Here is a 23,828-nt window from a genome sequence, read left to right as displayed (position 1 = left end):
GAAAGGGAGGGGGGGGGGTGAAGAATCAGCCACACAGCCTTGAAGCTACTGCAAAACAAGCCCATACCAGACGTCCACATACTGTGGACACCGGGGCACGCAATGCTGCAAGGGAACCATGGGGCACACACCGCAGCCCGAGAACATGAGCACCAGAAAAGGGTGGCTGCTTGAGCTGGTGGTGAAACATTCTTTGGGCAAGGAAAAATCCTTTTTAGTGTGCAAATTGTAAAGATGAAGAAAGAAGGCGGCAGGACAGAGCGCTCTGTCCTTGTCGCCTTCTTACAATTTCCACGCTAAAAGGGATTTTATCTTGTCTAAAGAATGTACACCGCCCATTCCCGCAGGATCACAGCCCCCGAGGACGTTGAGGAGGCTATCCCAGGCACATATATACATATACAGGGTTCGCACAGCCCCTTGAAATCCTTGAATATCCTTGATATTGACAGTATAAGTTCAAGGGCCCTTGAAGCTACTTGAATACCCGTGGGCTCCTTGTAATCCTTGAAAATCCCGTGGGATTTGTTCCGCTAGAGGAAATTAACGATGTACCTCCGCAAGTCATGCTGATATTTAAGGCCCTTTCGCTTACGAATGCCCATGAAAACAAGCTGTGTGGACTAAAGGGCAACATCAGGAAGTTTTGGTTTTAAATCTCGCAGCCCCTCTGTCGTCTGGCAACAAATATGCATTGGAAATCCAATCCAATGCGAGACATATCGCTCACTCGGCTTGCGTATAGTGCCTAGAATATACTCTAGTGTGCCGTCCACCGAGAGTCTCCAACGCGGGACGGTGGCGCGGGCTGTGATGCCTGCCGCCGCGGGCCACCAGACGGCAATGCCTGTCGGCACCATGCTAAATCCTGCGGTGTTCGACTCGCGTTCGTTTGCGATGCGTTGATTGCTACGCGTCGATTGCAATGCTTAGTTCATTTCTCGCCTTGCTGCCGCTTTCGTTGCAGTCTTTTCTTATTGTGAGTGGGTTTTTTGCATCTATGTGTGCACTCGTCTGTCTAAAGAAACTTTGAACAGGTCGCGAAACCGCGATTTCCCAGAGACGCGGAAAGAAACGGCTCATCTCATTACCCAGCGCGTCCGCAGACCCCGAACGTATTGCGGATTGGGACAAGAACATAAGAGGCAGATCGCCGGGCAAATGGGAGACTCGCGTCGTGTCTTGCCTGAAGTCCGCCCATGTCTCGGCATGGTCCGGCACAGTCTCGAAGTGCAGCGCACCAAGCGGCCGGCGGCGGCAGGCATCACACTCGGTGCTACCGCGACACCCGCTCTCGGCACACTAGTATGTGTCTTTTAGGTACTATAGTCGGGCCGTTTGTCGGCCTCGTGCGCGCCATTTCAGTGAAGTTTGCGTTGTGTGTTTACTTTGACAAGATGCCAGGCGGGAAGTGCAAGTTTCAGCCTGCGTGGCTGCAACATACGGACTATCGTCACTGGGTGAGACCGGAACCAAGCGATCCTTATCGAGCAATGTGCGCATTATGTCAGAAGACAGTCGACATTGCAACGATGGGGGAATCTGCCTTGAAGAGCCACCAGAAAGGCGAAAGCAGACGAAGTTTCCGTCGAACAGCCAAAGAAAAAGAAGCGGCGATAACAGCTCTTGAAAGAGAAATTAATGCGAAAATAGGGCTCCTTTCCTAAGTCATGTGAGGAAATAAAATTACGCTAACACTCCTTGAATTCTGCCTTTTTGCATCCTTGAAATCCTTGAAATGTCCTTGAATTTCCAGCCAAATATTGTGTACGAACCCTGCATATACTACAGCACTATAGAAAGGGACGAAAATACTATCCAGATCCCCATAAGAAATTTACCTGAGAACAAGCCGTCATCTGGAGGAGACTTCAAACGGGAAGATACCTCCATGGCACATTGCTACATGCGATGTATCTGAGTGCCTATTCAAGGAAGTTCCAGTACTGCCCAGACGTTGCTCACTCCCTATACCACATGGTACTGGAATGCAAGAACCACTCAAGAACTCCTCGAGGCCCACCACCAACTGAATACCAATTGGAGGCTATGTTGACAAGTCAAGACTCCACGGCCAGCTTACGCTGTTAACCCGAACAAGACAAACAGCCGAGGACCGTGGTTTCTAAACCACCCATTTAGGGCTTTAAAAAAAAAGCTGGTTGTTGAATAAAGTTTATTCCGCCTCCTCTTTGGCTGAGGCTGGACATTATATTAACCATTATGCCAGAAGGTGATTGACATCATTACAGTAGGATAGTCAGCTTTGAAAAGTCACTTGAAAAGCTTAACGCCTACCCCAATTCAGCAGCTGTTTAACTGCAAGAAATCGCAATCAAGAAGGAGGCTTCATTAATTTTCAGTGTATGTGTACGAATAGGGCTTTTTTTCCGCTCCTTGAATTCTTGCCATTGGTGTCGTTGAAATCCTTCAATCATCCTTGAACTTTAGTTGAATATTCTGTACAAACCCTCTCTTCTGTGCCGGCCAATGCTGTTGCCATTACACATACTGGTGCCTATCAGCCATTGGGCTTTTCTTTTTGCTCGAGGACCCGCCGTGGTTGCTCAGTGGCTATGGTGTTGGGCTGCGGAGCACGACTTCGCGGGATCGAATCCTGGTCACAGCAGCCGCATTTCGATGGGGGCGAAATGCGAAAACACCCGTGTACTTAGATTCGGTGCTTGTTAAAGAACCCCAGGTGGTCCAAATTTCTGGAGCCCCCAGTATGGCTTGCCTCATAATCAAATCGTGGTTTTGGGTACGTAAAAGCCCATAATTTAATTATTATTATTTTTTGCTCGAGGGATGGGGGGCTGCCTTAGATAATGCTGAATGTGGTGGTGGTGCCGGTACCTGAGCATTCGTTTTAAAGCAACAAATCAGCCATCTGAGATGCCTAAATTCCTTTGTTGTACAGGTGAATTCGTTCTAGTTGTCTTCATTGTAGAGGTGTGCACAATATTTATGAACGATAGGAATTCGGCTAAGACATACAAAATCTTTCATTATACGGGTAATTTTGTTTTAGAGTTGGTCGTTATAGAGTCATTTAACCATATTTATCTTTAAAGCAGGCTAGTTGGTATTCCGTGACTAATAATCTTGAAGCGCAAGGTAGATGACAGGACAACTCAGTGGCAATGCTCACTCAGTTTGGTTAAAGTTGTCACACTTTTGTCATTTGTAGAAATGAGTGTCACTCATCTTGTAAGTGTAATCTGAAATGTTTTAGTTAGGGTGCCTCCTTTCAAGAATTTTTTCATTTCTTTAATTTTTTAGTCTTAAAATTCCCTTTCATGTTAACAGGTTAATAAAAACAATGGAAAAAATTGGAATATATACTGTTTACTGGGTCTAAAATGCCCCAAAATGTCAGTTACACAAACAGCCATATAGCTATCAGAGTTGTGAAATGGGAAAAACTTTGACAGTGTTCTGTTTATGCAAGTTGTGCACGTAGCAAAAGCTTTCACGCTTATGAAGCCTGTTATTTTGAAAAACAAAATAGAGTGGTCACTTTAAAATAAAGTAGTGTAACTCTATTCCTACCGTTTTCATTTTGCAGTTTATTGCACAGCTCAGTGTATAATGAAAATGCAGAGAAAGTTTATTTAGAAATACTTGATAAGTTCTGGGTTTTCCTGTTGTAAACAGTGACCATGCTTTGGTCACTGTTTAATAGCAAAGTCCTTTGTACCTTAAAGGAGCCCTGAAACACTTTTTGAACATAGTAAGAAAATGTTGCCAATCTGGGGAAGACGCTCCTGTGAACATCTGGGCCAAATATTATTTCACTGCATGCGGCAGGGAATTTGCAATATCATGTCCAAAACGGTGAAAAATCACCTGCTCTCGCCTTTGCAATGGCGTTGTCGGAAGCAGCGAAGCTCACCAACAGCTATTGGCTGATTTCGTAATCGCGAGAACATTCACAGTATTACTATTATTGCTAATTTTGAGGTAAATTAAAGAAAATGTCTAGTATGTCTGCCATCTCAAAAAAACAGAAAAATGATTTCATTTTTGCACTGCTTGTCTACACATGACAGTTATGCATAGCTGCGTGGCCTCTGAGATGGCAGCAGCGTACTGCCTAGGGTAGATGTCGGGGCCGCCACAGAGTGCCACGACGGGCCCTTTTGCCGGCGAGGGGCTCAACATTTCGGCAAAGCTTTTGGCCCCCTTGCCACGTCCCCTGTGTAGCTTCCAGCACACTAGTGGAGATGAAAGGACAGAGAAAACTGCTCATGGGTGCAAGAAGTACATCTAACTTCGCTTGAAGGATTTAAAAAATTTTTGCTGCATGAAAATCGTGAGCCAGTGTCCTTTTATAGCCCCTTCAGTCATGAATTATGATCGACTGTCGACACATGTGTGCAACATGCATAATTTTATGCCAGGGTGCTTAAGACTCCACTGAAAGCAAGTCAAGGTGATAGAATGACTCTTGGTGCATTTGATGATGAATCATCGTAATTACGGAGTAATTAAATATATAAATATTGTTAAGTCAGTCATGCTATATTTCTGCATAAAAAGGATTGAATCACATGCTCGAGGTACATGGAGAAGTGTTTTATTGGCTGCAAGCATTCCTAGAAAAAAATATATGTCCTGTAAAACACGGTAGTGCCTTCACGAAGGCGGTCCTCTGTAACGATACATACGTATCACTCAGAAGTAAAATGGGAGTAATTTATGTTAGCGAAATGTTCAGTTTACCTTACGCTTAATTTTTGTGCTTTATTCCCTGCCATCACTGCACAGAAATGGCAAAAATAGGTTGCATCCACAAATGTGTATGCTGTGTCTGAAGGGGATAGTGAGGCCAGTTTATGGTTAGTTAGGAAAGTGTTTCAGGGCCCCTTTAGTTTCGCCATGCTCATAGCTAGGGTCTTTATGTGCATAAGCTTCCTACTTGTTCTCCACTTCATTAAAAAAAAAATTCTTTCTGCATTACTGGTTGATTTTTTTGGTACTTTATATTTGTTTATGATGTTTTTTTAATGTGAAGTGTTTATGCCTGATGAGACTAGGTGAACTGGTTGGTGCAAGACTGCAACTACCGTATTTACACATTTGTAAGTTGATCCCCCATATAACGTTTGTCAGGAAAAAAAAGAAAGGGCATACCTGTGAGCGCATTCCATAATAAAAATTTATTAGTAATACGAGGCCGGCAGTCAAGTTTAACGCGTCAAACGAAGAGCTATAGAAAAAGAGAAGCATGTGAGCGGTGTTGGCTCTTCCATGAACTATCAATACTCCCCGGAAGCGCCGCCGTTCCAAGGGTCAGTGCAACCACGATTGGAACAGCGGCTTTTCCATCAACTATCGACAATGCCATGAGTGCAGTGTGCACTGTAAAATTCTTTAAAATGTTGCAAACGCTCAGAATAGCCGAACGCTACGGGTAGAGCCGTAGAGAAAACGTAAAATAGTAACCACGTTGTAGCGCCCCTGATCACTCTTTTGTCTTGCTTTTATTGGTGGTGCCATGTTTTGGTTTCGATTGTAAGTTGACACCCCCACTTCAGATTTTCAGATTAAAAAAGATAAGTCGACTTACAATCGTGTAAATTCGGTATGTTGACAGTGGCGATGCTTGAAGCCATTGGGCTCCAAGTGTTTTGCGTTTGCGTTGTGACCTATCATGGTGTCTGTGGCATTGCGCTGCTAACCACGAGGTCATGGGATGAAATCCCGGCCGCGGTGGCCGCATTTTGATGGGCATGACATGCAAAAATGCCGATGTATCAAATGAAATGATCTGAAGTCGCCCACTACAGCGTGCCTTATAATTAGATTGTGGGTTTGCCATGTAAAATCACAGAATTTATTTGAATAAATTTTTAATTTAATCTTTTCTATAAAACCTTTGTAATTGTATGAAAATGTTTAAATGGTTGGGAACACGCAATAGACTTTAAAAAATATGTTTGTATCAAGGGTGGTGGTACATCTTAATAGAATACTTGTAGTGAGAACAGTAAAAATATTTGGTATAATGCCCTCATTTTCATCTAAACTGAATGCTTTTTTGTCCTATCAAGGAGGCTGCCAAGTATTGCCCCGTGTCTTTGCATTTTATTAGAAGGGGGCTTACTGTGAAAAGTACAAAAAGCAGTTTAAGAAATGAAGTGCAAATATGGGATATACCCAGTGCATTGAACTTGTGACTGGTCCATTGCACAATTTTTAACTTTAGTATTTTCATTTTTTAGGAAAGAAGCGCAGGCTCACACTTCTGGAGTGCAACAATGATATTAACTGCATGATAGATGTGGCAAAAGTAGCCGATTTGGTAAGTACTCAATCCCCACATGATGTAATTTCATTGGTACAAATTTGTGTTTTTGCTGAAAAGCTTGAAGCCTGACCCGAATATGCTGGTTGCCTACTTTCACAGCTTACGCAATACAGCCATCTATCTTGCAGAGTCAGTAGCCATTGATGTAGCATCTAAGTACCTCCAAAAAGAAATAAGAGCTTGCAAGGTTGTTCTCTTTAGAGAGTGATGTCTAATGCTCAGTTGCCTGTAGAGGAAACAGAAGAACCCCAGCACTGACAGCCATGTAATGCCTCGAGGTGCCTCGTTAGCTACTGGCTCCCTTCATATGTGGGCATTGCCCTGGATGCACATTCTTCGAAGCTCTCTTCCTAATGGTATGCTGTGTACGTGCCATAAACTGTGCTCAACTTCTCAAACATTCTCTGAATCATTTTTGCCCAACATTTAATTTTATGACTGTCAGGGCTGCGGGCATTTGAAACATCAGAGCTTGCTGAACAGACGTGTCTAGCTTCAGCAGAAAAGACACTGTGTCTATCTCTCGCAGTGGCTTGGAAACCACTTTTGCACACTGTTACTTGCCACAGGCTGTGCTACTCGGCTTCGTGAAACGATGCAGCTTTCAATAGCTGTGGCAAGTGCTGAACTTCGGGCCATTTTACAGAGGCAAATGTGTGCACTAGAAATGGCAAACGGATCGTCAAGGACAATATGCACCAGAAATGCAGTTGAAAACATTATTAATGTGTGAAGCTATATGTCCAGAGAAATTGGGTGATGACACGAAGCTTCGCATTGCGGTAAATTGCAGTCCAGTGACACCGTTTGGTGCCAATAGTGCCGTGAGTTTTGCTTTTCATTTATCAGCCTTTCTATACATCCTATCGCACCCTTGATGCCCTGTTTGAGCTTATAAAAACGGAGGAAAACGAACTTCGCAGTGATGGTAACCCTCTCATGCGAAGCCTTTGGCCGCACCACAATTGCACTACTGAGGTGGTGATCATGGGCACATTTTTTTCATCTGAAGCATCTTGAACCCATCTAAGTATACAAAATCACGTTTTATTACTACGCAGATATGGCTGCAATTTTTCTACCGCCTTCGTGAACATGAAACTGCAAGTAGCTCTAGACGTGTTTTCGTGGCCGAAAATTGAGATTTTTTGCATTGTGTGTCCTCTTAAACAAAGGTCCATAGTCCCTAAGAGTTTGAATTCATGCTCCTTGACGCTAGTTAAATTGTTAAGCAACTTAACATACCTCCTTTTATTGCGCTCTGGGCTTGATAGCACTTGTAATAATGAACTTGGCGTAGCTACTCTCTTCGAAGATTTACTGAACTCTCTCAGGCCTTCTATATGCATGAATCGTTAGAGGTATGTGGAAAATCTTCTGTTCTAGGTGCTGCTCATGGTCGATGCCAGCTATGGCTTTGAAATGGAGACCTTCGAGTTTTTGAACATTTGCCAAGTTCATGGTTTTCCTAGAATCATGGGTGTGCTCTCACACTTGGACATGATCAAGAATGCCAAGACACTGCGTCATACCAAAAAGCAAATGAAGCATCGCTTCTGGACTGAAATCTATCAGGCAAGTCTTTATCCACTTGTAGGGCCATAATTGTTAACATTACCACAAGAAAGAAAAATGCTGCTTATTGTAGAAAGCAATCAGTCAGGAATTTAGGAGAGACTCTGTTATCACTAAAGAAGGGTACCTTTATAATTGCGCTTCAGTGTATTTTCAGTGGGAGGGGGTGGGGGGACAAGGCAAAGACCTGAGGATTATTTCTTGCATACTTTTTGTGATTGTGAAGTCCAGGCCTAATTTACTACATGACTTGCACGTGCTCTTCGATCATGAGTTCCCTTTAAGGTATAAGATCAACTACCAGTAAAAAAAATGTTTGGAGAAGATAATCAATACATATTACTCGTCTTTGTTATGGAGCATACTTTTTTAGGCACACTACAGCCTCATAATGTGTGTTACAATATATCAACTATTTTTTTTATAAAAAAATTAATGTAGATCTCGCACCAACACTCATAACATCAATTTGCTTCATCGCAACAATACAATTTTTGGCAGCAATATAGGTGAGCCCTTGAGCTGTGCAATGAATTAAAGCTAATCAGATTCAGTGAATCCTTGGAGCATAGTGATTAAATAATCAGATAATGTGCTCTTCCAATTGCCATGCATTCCTAAAAAGGAAGCCATATGAAATCATGTTGCACAATTTTACTTGTTGTTCCTTGAATACCCAACAATGGTGAGAAATAGGTGTGCAAAGTTTTACTAAAAAACTTTATTAGAAAAAAAGGCACACTTGTTTACATATGGAAGAATTAAAAAAAACAAAAAAAACATAGGTTTTGAGAAAATCAACAAAAATGATTTCAAAGAACTGCATCGCTTCAGAAGAGCTAAAATCCCCCATATTTGTAGCGATTTGTAGCGTGTCTCGTCCTGAGTCTTGTTCTTGTCTTCTTTTGCTCGTGTGGCACCTTATATATATATATATATATACACAGTAAAACCTCGATAATTCGAAGGTCGCCGGACCGCGAAAATTCTTCGAATTAAGCGGATTTTCGAATTAACCGAAATGAATAAAAAAAAAACAAGCAAGAACTTGCCGCAAAAAGAAATCACCTTTATTTTCCATGTCCGAGAAAAATTACTCAAAGTAATAACCACCGATGCGGGATTACTTGGCGCGCTGGTTCGCCGCCCCTAGTGCCATGCTCTCCAGCTGGCTCAAAAAACGTAGCATACAAATATCACCCGCACTGCACTCAACAAAGTTGCGGACGATGTTTACGGAATCGATAACTGCCGCGAAAGCGGGCGTGGTGGTGCTTGACTCCAAAAATTTGGACTTGCTGGATATTCCGGACTTCAAAAATGCACCATCAGGGTTCCTATTGAGTTCATGCATTTTCGCACCCAATTTTTCGGACGAATTGAGACCCCAAAGTTCGATTTTGCGGACTAAAGCGCTCTTTCCTAGCCGCGCTACCCAATCTTGGAGGCCGCCATGTTGGATTTTGCACTGGCTTGAATTCCAGTGACTCGCTGTATAGCCTCCAAGATTGGAACGCGCGCTATCAATAGAGAGCTCGCGCAATCCTCCAGTCTCGGAGGCCATGCCATCGTTGTAACCATTTATTGTGGGATTTTTTTTTCTTTTTTTTTTTTATTGCGACAGCAATTATATGGACACTTCAAGCGGATTTTCGCCGTCGGCGTCGCCGCCCTGAGGATTACATAGAATGTGCGAGTGACAGCGCGCGGGGATGGAGAGCGAAAAAAAAAAATGATTCGTATCTTCAAAGAACTGCGAATCGCTTCAGTTAAAGAGCGGTTGCTATTTTACGTGGCGTGTAACCGAGCATCTCCCCATGTCTCAGTGATATTTTGTGCGAATCTTGGATCTCCATAGCGTGTCTCGTCGACTGTCCATTGCTGCGAGCAAGTCGATCCTCTTAGTTCTAAGCCGCACTAATGTCTTCTTTCCCCACGAGCTCGGCTGGCGACTGTGTGCCGCACGTTGCTACTACTTCGAATTATCCGAATAGAGCCGCGCGGGCCATATATATTAGCATTGAGAATACCGCTCAAATTCTTCGAATAACCGAAATTTCGAATTATCGAATTATCGATACTGTTATATATATATATATATATATATATTTTTTTTTTCTAGCTTGTTTTGCAGCCTCAGTACTGTGACACCGGGTCTGCGTACTGTGACTTTGTGACTGTGACTGCTTTGTGGTCTGCTGCGCACTGTGACTGTGTTGATTTCCAGCAAACATTTTTTTTTCCTCACCTCTCTGCTCTGAATTTTCTCATAGTGTGACTACCAATATGATAAACAATACAGCGTGTAAACACCACTAAACAAGGCAACTCGCTGCTCATTTGACGTCCACACAGAACCTCCAGAACGATGGCGGTTCTGTTTGTTCTTCATGTTTCAAGTCTAGGGTGTCCCCCTTGTAAGAGTTTTGTTAAAGATAAAAGCATGCAGAAAATGCCCTTCAAGCATTATTACTACTTTACATGTAATAAATAATTTAAATTTAAGATAACAAAAAAAAAAACACTGCTGAATTCGGGCACTTTTATGTTTCACACGAAACATGCACTTTCTGTTTCACAAATGCTGGGTACGGTTACATTTATTGCTATGGGTTTTTGGAAGAAATACATGAAGATGAATTGCACATCTAACTAAAAAATAATATTAAAATACGCTTAATCTTGCACTCGGCCGTGCAACGCTTGAAACAGCGAAGCAGGGCGATCGTAGCACAGCATTTCCCGGAAGTGCGCGCAACCTTTTCATCTTATTACTTATGATGATGATAGTTTCTTTTCATGCGTCTCGGACTTACTGCCATCACTGCGCGTTGCATAGCGCAGCTTGCAACACTGACACCGCGTTCCAGCATACCCGCTCCGTGAATGCATCTCTCTCGCTCTCATAGCGCGCAAAACCTCTTCACCTCGCAGAGCACGACCGTGCGAACGCGCCAGCTGAGGACTAAGACGACGGCGCTCGAACGCAATCATGTGGTTTGCATAAATGCATGCTCTGCAAGCATAGCTGTATAGCCTAGTGGTTACGACGCTCGCCTTGTGACCGGGGGTACGCGGGTTCGAATCCCACCTCGGCAAGAAAGGTGATACCTTTATTTCTTCAATAGTTCCTTGATACAAACCACGAACCACAAATTACGGCTGGCTTGAACAGCTTCGCTGTTAATAATAATAATAAAACACTCATTTTGGAAAAGAATAGAGTTTTCAACTTGGGCCTCGTACTTTAGCAGTGGACTACGCTGTACCTACCTGCTTTATTAGACAGAATGGTATATTTGTACATGAAAGCGGCTATGTTGAATGACTCCTGCTGGTCCTATGTCATTGGTACAGGTGCATGAAGTGAAATTTGGTACACCGAAAAGTAGCTTTTGTTACTCAGCGAAGTATCAGCACTCTAAAGAAATTCATTATCATATGTAGATGTATGTAAATAAGTACTGACCTGGGTAGGACATTTATGTTGCATGATATTGTTAATTTAATACAAAAGGCATGATTTACATCTGATCTGTCAAATTTAAATTACAGAAAATAACTTGTCAATATAAGGCCATTCATAAACTGAACTAGATTATGTGCTTTAGCTAATACAATTTTATTTTCTTACCTGCATCTGTTGCTGGCTTTAATTAATGGGGAAAGAAATAAACTATAGATATTTTTGCACATGACTTGTTTTTCTCTGGCAACCTACCGTATATTGCTAGGCCACTTGTCTTACAAAGTGACTTTCTAGGTTGCAGTGATTTGTACTTTTGGCATCATTCTTATGGTTCCGGTGATTAAAAACTGTTACATGTTACTCCAGGGTGCGCACAGGTCCTTGAAATCCTTGAAAACCCTTGAAATTGAATAGTGCTTTTTCAAGGCCCTTGGAAGTCCTGGAATTTTTTCCCTTCCTTGAAAATCCTTGAATTTCGTGAGCTATGCACTCTGATATCGACATTGCGACCTCCTTTCTGTGGTAGATCGGCGTCGATCTGACAAACTCCCCATTTCAGAAACAATACGCCAGCGCGAGCACACGTGGTTCCATATTGACGAACTGCACGAAAAAAAAAAAAGGGCATCACCGCGTCAAACCGCGAACGAGCGGAGCGAGAGACCCGTGCCGCGCTTCAGTGCTGGCTCTGCTGGCAGTGTGTACCTGCTTTCCTCACCCTATCGTTCGTTTCACTCCTCGCCCATGGGGTGGCCTTGTCCCACTTTCACTCTTGTGCGCGAAGTGAAGCTAGTGAAGCTAAAGAGAGCTATACTGGAGCAACTTTACCACTGATGCTCAGTGCCTTTGGGTGGAGCTTTATTATATTATTTATGATAATATAAGTAAAATAACATTACCGTATTTTCCGGTCTATAATTTGCACCTTTGTATAAGACGCACCCCCCTCAACACGGCAGTTTTTTTCCGGAAAAAAAAACGTATATAAGTCGCACCGGTGTATAAGATGCACAGGTCTGTTCTTTTGTTTCGTGGGATTGAATCCCGGAGGCGAAATGCAAAAACACCTGTGTGCTTGTGTTGTAGTGCACGTTAAAGAACCCCAGGTGGTCGAAATTAATCCGGAGCCCTCCACTACGGCGTGCCTCATAATCAGAACTGGTTTTGGCACGTAAAACCCCAGAAATAATAATAAGATCTTCTTTTGGTAAGTGATTTTAAAAAAGTTCGTGTTGTTGCGCTCCGTGAAAGCCGGTAACACGCAAGCGTATGGGTGCCATATATTTCCACTACAGGTGCATTTCTGCCTCCGTGGATGCCACGATGTTCCGTATAAAGTCCAAGGGCGATAACATCGTCCCCGCGCGCCGTATGCTGTATGTGCGAGTGGAAGCGTGCGACGGTGAGCTGAATCGCGCACAAGGGAGGAAAAGCGGTAAGGCAGCCCGGGAGGGAGGGGGGGGGGGGGGGGCTGCCTGTACTTTCGTGGCAACTGCGTAGTTTGCGCAGCGGCGCGCGCCGTATTTTATCTGCAGATGACTTCGGGCTGGAGCGACTCGCGGTCGGCCTACCGCCATTTGCGCTGCTGCTCCATCGTTTTCGCACGGCGCTCAGGGACTTGATCACGAGAACCCGGCACCTTGATAGTGTGCACAGAACCCGTAGCAATTAAGTCAACCAGCACGCTTCGCGTGGCTATAACATCGGATCCGATTTTGACGGCACTTTTTCAGAAAAAAAAAACCCGAACGTACATCGGTCGCACCGTTCTATAAGACGCACCGACGAAAAATTCAGAAAAAGAACGCGTCTTACATACTGGAAAATACGGTATGCTGAATGATGTTTTGGAAATATTTCATGAACCAACCCAGCTGATTCTGCAGAAACCTGAGCAGCTGTTGTGAGCGTTCGTTGTGTTTACTTTTAATATTTCGGACTTGAGAAATGATCAAGACATGTTTTACAAAATTGCATCTATTTGTTATAATGAATGTGTTGCAAGACTACACTGAATGGTTTGGAAATGTTCGGTAAACTTGCCCTGTTAATACTGGAGAAGTCAGAGTAGCTGTTGGGAACATTCATTGTGTTTTGCCAACTTTTTTTGTTATTGTTGTAAATTGCAAAGTGATCAAGGCTAGACATTATTACCATCATTGGGATATAGATTTATTTCCTTTTATTTGAGTGCAATAACCCTATGCTGAATGTTTTGAATATTTTAGGTGAACTTTACCCAGCCTATACTGGAGAAATCTCAGCCGCTGTTGTAGGCGTTCATTTTGTGTTGTGATCTTGAGAAGTTATCAAGGCTAGATATTTTTATTATAATTGTGATATATATTTATTTATTATAAGTGCAATAAAATTAGTTATTTTCGCAAATGTTAGAGTAGAGAAATCCTACTTTGGATGCCGCTTTGAGTCCTTGAAAATCCTGTGACAGGTCCTGGAAAGTCCTGGAATATCCTTGAATTTTTGCCTTGGAAACCTGTACGAACCCTGTACTCTATGACTGTGCAAAAGTGTTATGTGAAGTGATATGGCTAATATCTGTGCTTTCTGTACATGCAGGGTGCAAAACTCTTCTACTTGTCAGGTCTCATAAGAGGAGAATACTTGAAGAATGAGATTCATAACCTTGGAAGGTTTATCTCAGTTATGAAGTTTAGACCACTTCAATGGCGAACATCCCACCCATACCTGCTTGTGGACCGAATGGAAGATGTCACTGATCCAGAGTTAATACGTATCACTCCAAAGTGTGATCGAAATATTTGTGTCTACGGATATGCACGAGGAGCAAGCTTAAAGAGCAAGACCAACATCCACATCCCAGGTAAGTGTTGTGCTCTTGCCTCGTTGGCACCATGGCTAATAACTTTGCAATAAGTATTATAGTACTTTAGCAGAGGGCAGCCAGTGTATAAGCAAAAGAAGCAAGCGAAAAGGGTCGCGATTCGTTACTGCTGCCACGTGTGCACAAAAAGCACACCTGTTGACTGACACAGATTTGAATCGCTGGCGTGCGTTTCGTGTGCATACACTGGCGAGCTGGGGATTTCTTCATCCCAGTGACGGGGGTTTGGCAATCACGGTAGAGTGGGTCATTGGCTCGTATTTGTTTTGTTAATGTGTCTAAAATGCAAATTGTAGAATGTACCTTTCGAAATGTCGGAATGGTTGTATCAAAAGAAGAAAGAGGGGGGAAAAGCTTGTTTGTGGGTGTATGTATTTCCATATGTAGGAGCAGGTGCTGGTGTTCTGAACCTATCTCTTCACAAAGCACTTTGAAAAGGTGACTGGTCTTAAGCCTTAATTTGATGCTGTTCACGTTTTGTCAACATGCTGCATCACGCTCGCTGTCTCTTGGCTCAGTTCCTTCGATACGAAAGCCTCCCTGTGAAGCATACATTGCATAGATGTGACTGAACTGTTCTCTTGCTTGAGTAGGCCTAGTAAACTTGCCGATCTGCCAACCATTGCATCAGTATGCACTCACACACACGCATCTCAGCTATCTCCATGCAGAACAAAAAAAAAAAATGTTCTAATATCATTGAAAAGATCTTGACCTTTTGCTGTTGTTTCGAGCTGATTGCATAAAAGCATCTCTTGGGCGATGACCAAGTTATCTATGAAACACACAAACACGATGAGCTGTGGGCTGCCAGACACATCGCAGCTTTCGTTCATGGCAAGAGAAACCTTCGCGGTGGATTTCAGTTTTTGATGCGTTAGCATTCTTAGGCTATGTCATGCACTGTGTATGTATCTATATGTTTGTGGCTATGTATGTTTGTTTGTATCTAACCATTTTCCTGCTACCTGGGTCACTGGGTAGCCCATGGACGAATGGGTAGCGCATCGTGCTGCTGTGCTGAGGTAACAGGGTTTGAAACCAATCATCGGACCAACTTGGGTCACTGAGTATGTGGCAGTGTGTACACACGAGCCGCCTAGGGACTGACGGAAGTGAGGTCCGTGTACACACGGACACGGACCTCACTTCTTGTCTCGGAGGCCACAAGTGGGCTATAAGTAAATAAGGAGTTCCTAGTTCCTTTTAACACGGGTAGGCATTTTAGGCACCACAGGGAAAATATAAGGTTTTGGCTTTGTTCGTGTACTGTTATTTTCACCACAGTTTCATTACAGTTTCACGAAAAAACTCCTTGTTGCGCCTAGACGAGCCAAGCCAAGTTTGGCATCGCTGAGACAGTGGCATGGCAATGAAAATATCTGTCGCATCTCGTAGCCTGTGTGGACAACACTTTGGTCGGTGCCACAGGGGTAGATTTGGCTGGTATCTAACGTCGGTCCTGAGGCAGGGTTGGCGTGGTCTGCACAGCCCGGTTGCCGCATGACGCGTTTCTCAGCTATCTTGCTTACCAGAGCGCCATGCATTTTAGAAGCCATGCGCAGGCTTCGCGGTAGCGGCGCCAGATGACACCGAGTGTCCTTAGGCAAGCGCGAAAGAGGTATACTGTTGCAGTACACCGCCTCATACACGACTCGTTTCGACGGTGGCAGTACGTTGTGCCGCTGTGTTTATTCAGTGCTAACACATTACTGTCGACAGTCATCATGAGATATGCCACAATTTTTCAATTTATCTTTTGAACACTAGGTGCCATTTCTTGCACTCTTCGGGCAGCCTTGTAATTGTTGCATGGTATTTAAAGAAAAAATTTCATATGCTCGTTTTTGATGACGGTGCTGCCAACTTCATGCAAGGCATGATCAACGTCTCATAGTGGTGTGAGGCTTCATCTGTTTGGCCATGTGGTAGCTAAGGATATAGCTTGCTCTTACTGCCGCTGAAGAGCTTGCTAACTGGAAAGAAGTTTTGTATAGTAAAATATATGAAAAATTCAAAATGGCTTGGGACGAATGTGGCAACATTAAATGAAAGAGTTTTCGTTGATGGTGGCATACTGCATAGGTAATGATGATACGTAATGCACTAAAGCTGCAAATGGTCAACTAACAAAACATAATTTTGTAGTTCTGCACCTCTTAATGTGTCAGCTGTCACAATCGCACCATGCAAGGGAAAGTAGCAGACGTGCTGCTGCCGATCGAGAAATAAAGCAAAGTTAATTGGTGGCCTAATATAAAATTGGTTAACAATGTGATTTTACGTTGCTTCGTTTATCTAGTTTCCGGGACTCCAACTCACGTTTCTTCATTTCAAAGCTTTGAAGTCGAGGTCCTTGTCTTGATAAGCAAGATGCTTTATCCGAAGGAGGCAGGCTAGCTTGATTGGCACAAGGGAGCTTTGTGCAAGCACTTTGCCACACCAACTGCATTGCACCTTGCCACTGATTTCTGTAAACCCGAACTTCAGGAAACTATCTTTGTACCCTTGTAACTTCAACGTTGCGATGGAACGCAGTGTGTCATGCCAGGCGCTAGCGTAACAAGATCGTCAACACGGGCCTTGGCAACACTTCTCAGTATGCGTGAGTTCTCGGTATGCACCAAGCGCCATATGACCTGTCGGTATGGCATTGTAGTATCAGCAGTAGCAGTGATGATAGTAGTTCCCCTTCCATTAGCATGGTGGCAAGCATCACCTTGCCTAGCTTTGTGAAAGGTGTGACGGGCCATATATCTTACTCTTGAATTCGACACTGGAACAATTTATGGTGAGGACGACAGCTTCGCGGACCCCAGGAATTCTTTAGCGGATCCTTATTTGAGAACCACTGTATTATAGTATTTGAATTATGACGTGCATGTTTGCAAGTGTAAAGTAATTTTAAAAAATCTTTTTTAAGGTATTATAAACCATAAATAAGAAAAAAACGGGGTTGTCTGGTAGCACATAAAAGCTGATGTTTGCCCCCCAATGTTCCAGTACCCTGTTTATGAATAAACATGATGCTCATCCATAATTTACGTGCGAGAAAAAATAAACATGTTCTGTCAGTGAGCAAGTGTGGTTTGTAGTAAAGTTCACACAGTGAATGTCTTCTGCTGCTCTGATTCAGGTTGTGGTGACTTCGCCATCCACGAGATTAGCCTGCTTCCTGACCCATGCCCACTGCCTGACAAGGAGAAGCGGCGCTCTCTTAATGAGAAGGAACGTCTCCTCTATGCTCCAATGGCTGGAGTTGGAGGTGTTGTCTTCGACAAGGATGCTGTCTACATAGACTTGCGTGGCAGTCACTCTCACAAGGAAGGACGAGGGGTCAGTGACTTATGACTTGTTATAACTGCAAATGGTGTGTTAGTTCATTCTTGCAGAAATATTGCGCCAAAGCATAATTAACTGAAATTTTGCCTCACTGCATCAGAACAGCTTCATGTAACTGCATCTTGCGATGTGGCTGCTTACACTTGCAAGAAAAGCTCGTTCTGTGGCTCTAAGAACATTCTTCGTCAGAAAACTGTGTTTAGGTTGACATCAATTTAGTGTGCATCCATGCAAAGCTCACTGTTTCATGGTGCTGCTCTTCAAGACAGTGGGAAGTCAGGCCCAGAAATGCCATCAGCATCAACCTTCTTTTTTTTTTAATGGACACCTAAGGCAGACATTAAGAAGGAGCTTTTGCTTGGGAGTTCCTATCTAAATACTACATCTAAATGGAGAAATAGTTTTTCTCAGCAATCACTGGGCTAATATTGAAGACGTTTCTTGCATTGAAAAGAAAAAGTTAATCTAGTGACATAGGAAGCAGATTTCTTATTCAGGCCATCACTTCTTTAAGAAAAATTCTTGAACATAGCATAATTAAGAAAAACATCAGTTCAAGTTTACATCTGTGTAACTCAGCAATGAAAAACAATATGATAATTCTATAAACTGTACCTAATAATGCATATTGTCACAGTATATACTGTGGGAAGAAGAGGACATGGTTGGTGGTTGGTGGTAAAATACCGGCCTTGCATATTAAGGAATGGAATCAATCTGTGTGGCTACTGCTACATATGGACTTCCTGTGTTGCCGGCCCTTTGCGATGCACAGCTTTCCTCGAGGATTAAAAAAAAAAAAAAAAAAAAAAACACTCCTCTGCCCCGGAACGTGGCCAACTTAGATTGGAGGGCTGCTCGTTACAAAATGGAGTAGCGCCACTTACTGGCATAGTAAATTTCTCGCACATTTTCTACACACATCCGGCTCTACTCACACGCAAACTTACACCCATTCTATCACCAACGTATCAAGAATAAGTGAATGGGCGCACGCTTGAATCAATGCCGAAGCATGAGTGACGGCGACTGCACCGACAACACGCGAATGTTCGAAGCTGAAAGGTTCGTGACGATCCACAGAGTAAGCGAGTGACTAGCGATAATGCATCCTTGCTACAATCTTATCACAAAGTGCAAAACATTTACATTCGAAGCCTTGTGCACAGCAAGAACAAATCTATCGCAACTGAGCACACCTGCAAGTAATTAGGCTGAAAAATAAACTATGAGGTAGTGATCGCACCGAGGAACATTGCCAAGTCGGAAACATGATAATCCGCAGCTTCAAAATGTTTGCCAAATAAAGAACGAAGAGTAAAACACACTGATCCTGATTTAATTCATAAGCGGAAAGTTTGGATAGCTTGGAATACATTTCTAGCTCTGCTTTTAGTACAAGCACTGTATATATACGCAGCTCGCGCCGTTTGGACTAGGTGTAAGTAATGAACTCTGAAAGCACTTACATGTCCTCTAAAGCTGTGGCCAAAGGTTTCTGTCGTCTATACAGTCACTCTAGAATATCCATTGAAAAAGAGGTTTGCTGCGCCACATTGGCGTCATGGGCATGCATTGTAAACACCGAGGCAAGCAATGTAGGCGTCACCATGTGATGAAAATGGCAGCGCCCACGGGATCGCCTGGAAAAGGGTCAATGTGACTGGTGCTGTTCCTCGAAGTCTACGAGTTCAGTGACTCCTGTTATTATAACATCGAAGGTTTTACTGGTACTAATAAAGCCTTCAGTAGTACAATTCATTTTAGTTTTTTCCTCAGATAATGTAATATTTTGTCATGAACAGCTTGGCGATAAGTAGTATAGACCAGTTTGTCTGCCTAAAGCTAGAGCAAATATCTCTTGATACAGCCTACAGAGCTCAGATAGGTTAAACTTAAAAGGACACTAAATGAAAATATTTTAGCCACGTTAGAAAGGTTATTTGTATAGAAATCTATCATTGTTTTCTGAGGGCCAATATATGACTTAGTCGTGTAGAAAATTGCTACTGAATGTCACACTATTGCTCCTCAATTTGAATCGCCCTCGCCAGAACAGATGAATTGATGTAAACCCCACGTGACCTCTCCCTGTGCCGCTCTTTCTGATTCAGCCAGTGCTGACGTCACGTGAGAGATGGCATATGCCGCCACATTCGCGATCGCTATCGACGCAATTATGGGTGGAAATTATGGACCAGCGCTGTCCTTGGCTTCCCTTCAGTTTGAATTAACTGGTGTGCACGCAATTTTGCGCCGAATTAACGAAGGTTTGCTGCTATAGGGCTACATACATATTAAGCGAGGGAGCAGGGACGCCGAATTATCCGAATTTCTGAATGGGGGGGGGGGGGAATTAACAAGGTTTTGCTGTACATGGTTCATTGCTGATTACATGGATAAACTAACATAATGAATTGTTTACAAATGTGATAACATACACACAACAAATTTTTATGTTTTAAAGCAGGTTTGAGACAACTAGGCCTCGTAGTTCAAAACATTCTATGGTATTTTCCCTATTTATCATGTGTGTGCTGAGGGTGTCATCCCAGCAAAGACTGGTGTGGCGGCCTCCGGTCTACGTCCAAACCAATGACAAAACAGAAAATGATGTGGATCGTTTAAGAATGTGGCCCTAGGGACGAGAGTGGCCATAGGGAAAGTGAGGCATGCCATGTGAGCACCCGCAAGCAATTTCAGTGATGTGCATCCATCAGAAAAACGAAGTGACTGAGAAACTTGCAGTAATCAAATGTTAGATGGCTAGACTCGATTCTATCAGCCCTCACAAAAACAAACGCACACGCAGCAATATTGCCAGTTTGTGAGTGCCTGTCTGTAAGCAAAGTAATTGCACGCCTGCGGTAGAGTCATGCGGGGCAGCATCTCATGGTAGTCTTTTGTGTGCCATAAGAAACCAGATAAATAATTTTCGTGACACCTTTAACTGGAAGCTGCGCGGGCGAGAATGACGATTTTGATCTGCGCAAGCACGGACAGGACCACGCGGCAGTAAGCTAGGAGATGCACAAATGCTCCCTAACTACTGCGGTGGCAGACACGATACAGCGTGGCAAAAAATTTGTTTCGATGGAAGCTTTGGGGTCTCTGACGTGCTCTTGGGAGAAAGGAGCGGCCTCACAGTAGTGCAAACAATCACAAAGGCATTTATTGCACCTTTCCTACACCAATGCCAGCGGGCGCTGACGGATCGAGGAAGTTCGACTCACTGCATCAGGATGGCGAGCGAATATATTCTCCTTTATTTGGCAGGTTCTCGAGTGAATATGGCAGGTTCTCCTTCATTTGTCTGCATAAACAAATTTACGAGATGTTTATTTTGAGGAAACTTACCGTATTCTATCATGGTAATAAAATTGCAGAGCGTGCCAACGACTGTTGCCATATCCAGCCTAGCGCAGCTGTCACGGTTTCTAACACCTAGTCTCCTCAAAGTGGACATGACTACGTTAACGTCACGAATCAAGTAACTTATAGGTGTTAATCGCGTTTGTTTTTGACTAATAAGACACTGTTTCAATGCACAGGGTAGTTATGTAATGTACTCACGTGGAAAAAAAATTTCGTGCGGCCTGCTTCGTAAGCCGCAATTTGTGTTTTGGTGTCCCACAGTGCAGCGTTGCCGGTTGATTGGCTGGTTGTCATCCTGCAGTGAATGCATTCCCAGAATTCCTCATTCGAAATGCTTCTGTATACAGTGGAATCTCGTTAATGCGATCTTCACGGGTACCTGAAAATAAGGCGTATCATCTGAAAATCGAATCGTCAGACGTATTATCCAACTAAATCGTATTATCAGTGGGGGAGGGGGACGTATCATCCCGAAAAATGTATTACGCAGAATTTTATCAACGAGGATTCACTGTACATGTGCCGCTGAAATGCGCATTTTCCTTCTCAAACTACCCCTGCTTGGCGCATTTGATGTGATACGCATTCCTAGTCAATTACCTCGTTTAGATGAGATGTGACACGCTTGAAAGTTAAATACAATATGCTTCTGTCGCATTCATGTAAATGCGGCTTGTGTTTTACTGTTCGTGGTATTTTCATGGATTAATGCTGGAGAAGCTAGCGCATGACAATAGTGTGCCAAATCTGTCTAATTCCTCATGTGTTTTATTGACAGGAGGATGGGAAACAAGTGGACCAGATGTTGCAATCAATGATGAAGACAAAACAGACTATTGATGCCAAGATGCAAACAAGCAAATTTGCGCTGTTTTCAGATGGCGGTGTTCTTTCTCCTGATGATGTTGAAAGGTCAGCAACATTTTTTTCGGGACGGATGGGACATTTATCATTTGTATAGCTGAGTTATTTTTAAATTCCTGGTGAATGACCTGTAGGAATTATTACTAATTAAAATTTTAGTTTGCTATTTCTACTAAGTATTTACCAAGTAGGACTAATTTTAGGGATAGGCGAATAGTGAATTTGAGGTTCGAAGCCAATTGGAAGAGAATAGTGATTTGGTCAAATAGTTCGAATAGTTATATCACATATTACAGTAAAACCTAGTTACCGTATTTACTCGAATCTAGGCCGACTCCGATTCTAAGCCTACCCCCCAAAAGTTCGAAGCCATAAAAAAAAAAAAAAAACTTACTGTATTTACTCTAATCTAACGCGCGATAAAAATGGTCCAAAAATTGCCTGCGCGTTAGAATCTAGTACGACCCTAATTTTGCTCTACCACATGGGTTCTCAAAGTGGATTCCGCGGAACCTACGGGTTCCGCAGGCCCCTGCTCGGGGTTCCGCGAGCCACTGATAAATTTTCCCTGGTCCCGCTCCCGACAAGTGTCTAAAACGGCGAACACGAGGTGCGCTTGATCCAAAGAACCTCCATTACCCATGCCCGAGTGTCAAAAAGCACATCACAGTGCGTAACAGCAACGCGCGAACTGCGCAATAAATACGCAAGCAGCTTGTAGCCACCCAACCTCTGAGAACGGGCAGCGCGCCTAAGCTTTCGCACTTGAATCTCGGAGGCCATAACTTACCACCATGCGCCTTTCTCCTATTTGTAGATAGGGTAGGTGCCGATAGCGTGCGCACTGACCTATACGTTGAAGGGGGAAAAAAAAAAAAAAACGCGGAGCACCGCAAATGTGGCCGCAGAAGAGCAAGAACGGCGTAGCGTCCAACCGAAACGAAGCGGCGCAGTCCGCATCGCTGTGGTCCTCAGCGGCAATCGTACGCGGCACGTGACTGACAGCAACGCCGAAGCGCTTCGTGCCTAATTGTGCCTTTAAAGCCTTTATTCTTGCGTTTATCGCCGCGCGTAACACCGCGTTGGCGGCTAGCCGCGTGCCTCCGTAAGTGCGTAGTCGCTATCTCTGATCGCGTCGATAACCACCGCAGTTTCGTCCGCAGCGGTTGCGGCGAATAGTAGTTTCGTTTTCACTCGATGCGCGCGTCGGCTGCATGCCTTCACAACTGCGTAGTCGCCTCCCATGGCAGCGTCGATAGCGACCGCAGTTTCGTCCGCACTTGCAGCGAAAGGTAGTTTAGTTTTGACTTGGTGCGTGCGTCAGCCGCCTGCCTTCTGAACCGCAAGATCGCTGTCCATGATCGCGTCGACAGCGGCCGCGGTTTCGTCGACAGCGGTTGCGGCAAGCAGTAGCTTCGCTTTTACTCAGTGCAAAGCTGTCGAAGATAAAAAGCACCGGCTACATCGCGATGGACGGACAATTTGTTGGCGAGCAGCTGAGTGGCGAAAAAATAATCGGGATGTGCGCCCGTTGGTGCAAAGCGCGTCTCAGATGAAAATGCCCGCCGCGAAGGATGTCGCGAGGCTTTCGCCGCTGCTAGCGCTAATCAGTCATGAGATGAAGAGAATTTCAGCTTCCGCACTGGTCTTGTGCTAAATAGAAACAAGATTTGACGATTCATTGAGTAAATAAAAGCGTGTTGACGTAGTGCAGCATTTGTTTGTTTTCTTGATACCCTCGATAATTCGGATAAATCAGGGGGGGGGGGGGGGGGGGTTCCTTGGCACTTTATGGAGCGTAGCAGGGTTCCCTGGGATTAACGTACCTGAGTAACCCCTGCTCTACCATATCGTCATCGGCATTTCAATATGGCCGCCTCCTACGCACTTCTAGCCTAGCTCCCGTAGCTTCGACCTTGTGCTGTAGTACGTGTGCTTAGGCATTAGTCTACCAATTTAGTTAAACAGCGAATGTTTACAAGTTTTTACGGCCGATAAAACTACTATCGTTATTTTGTATAGCTGTC

The 23,828-nt window shown here is 43.8% G+C and overlaps 1 protein-coding gene across 3 annotated transcripts in view; it reads left to right on the top strand.

Moving 5' to 3' along the window:
- LOC119436960 (ribosome biogenesis protein BMS1 homolog) overlaps positions 1-23,828 on the top strand; it is a 134,196-nt gene that overhangs the window by 6,003 nt on the left and 104,365 nt on the right. For all 3 annotated transcript variants that reach the window (XM_049660136.1, XM_037704006.2, XM_049660135.1), the window contains exons 3-7: positions 6,228-6,307; positions 7,700-7,888; positions 13,935-14,199; positions 17,357-17,556; positions 21,716-21,849. In XM_049660136.1, the coding sequence (XP_049516093.1) occupies positions 6,228-6,307; positions 7,700-7,888; positions 13,935-14,199; positions 17,357-17,556; positions 21,716-21,849 (868 nt within the window). The remainder of the gene's footprint in view (positions 1-6,227; positions 6,308-7,699; positions 7,889-13,934; positions 14,200-17,356; positions 17,557-21,715; positions 21,850-23,828) is intronic.

The sequence above is a fragment of the Dermacentor silvarum genome, chromosome 1, assembly GCF_013339745.2.
Source record: "Dermacentor silvarum isolate Dsil-2018 chromosome 1, BIME_Dsil_1.4, whole genome shotgun sequence".
Taxonomy (NCBI): domain Eukaryota; kingdom Metazoa; phylum Arthropoda; class Arachnida; order Ixodida; family Ixodidae; genus Dermacentor; species Dermacentor silvarum.
This window is presented reverse-complemented; position numbering and strand designations above follow the sequence as displayed.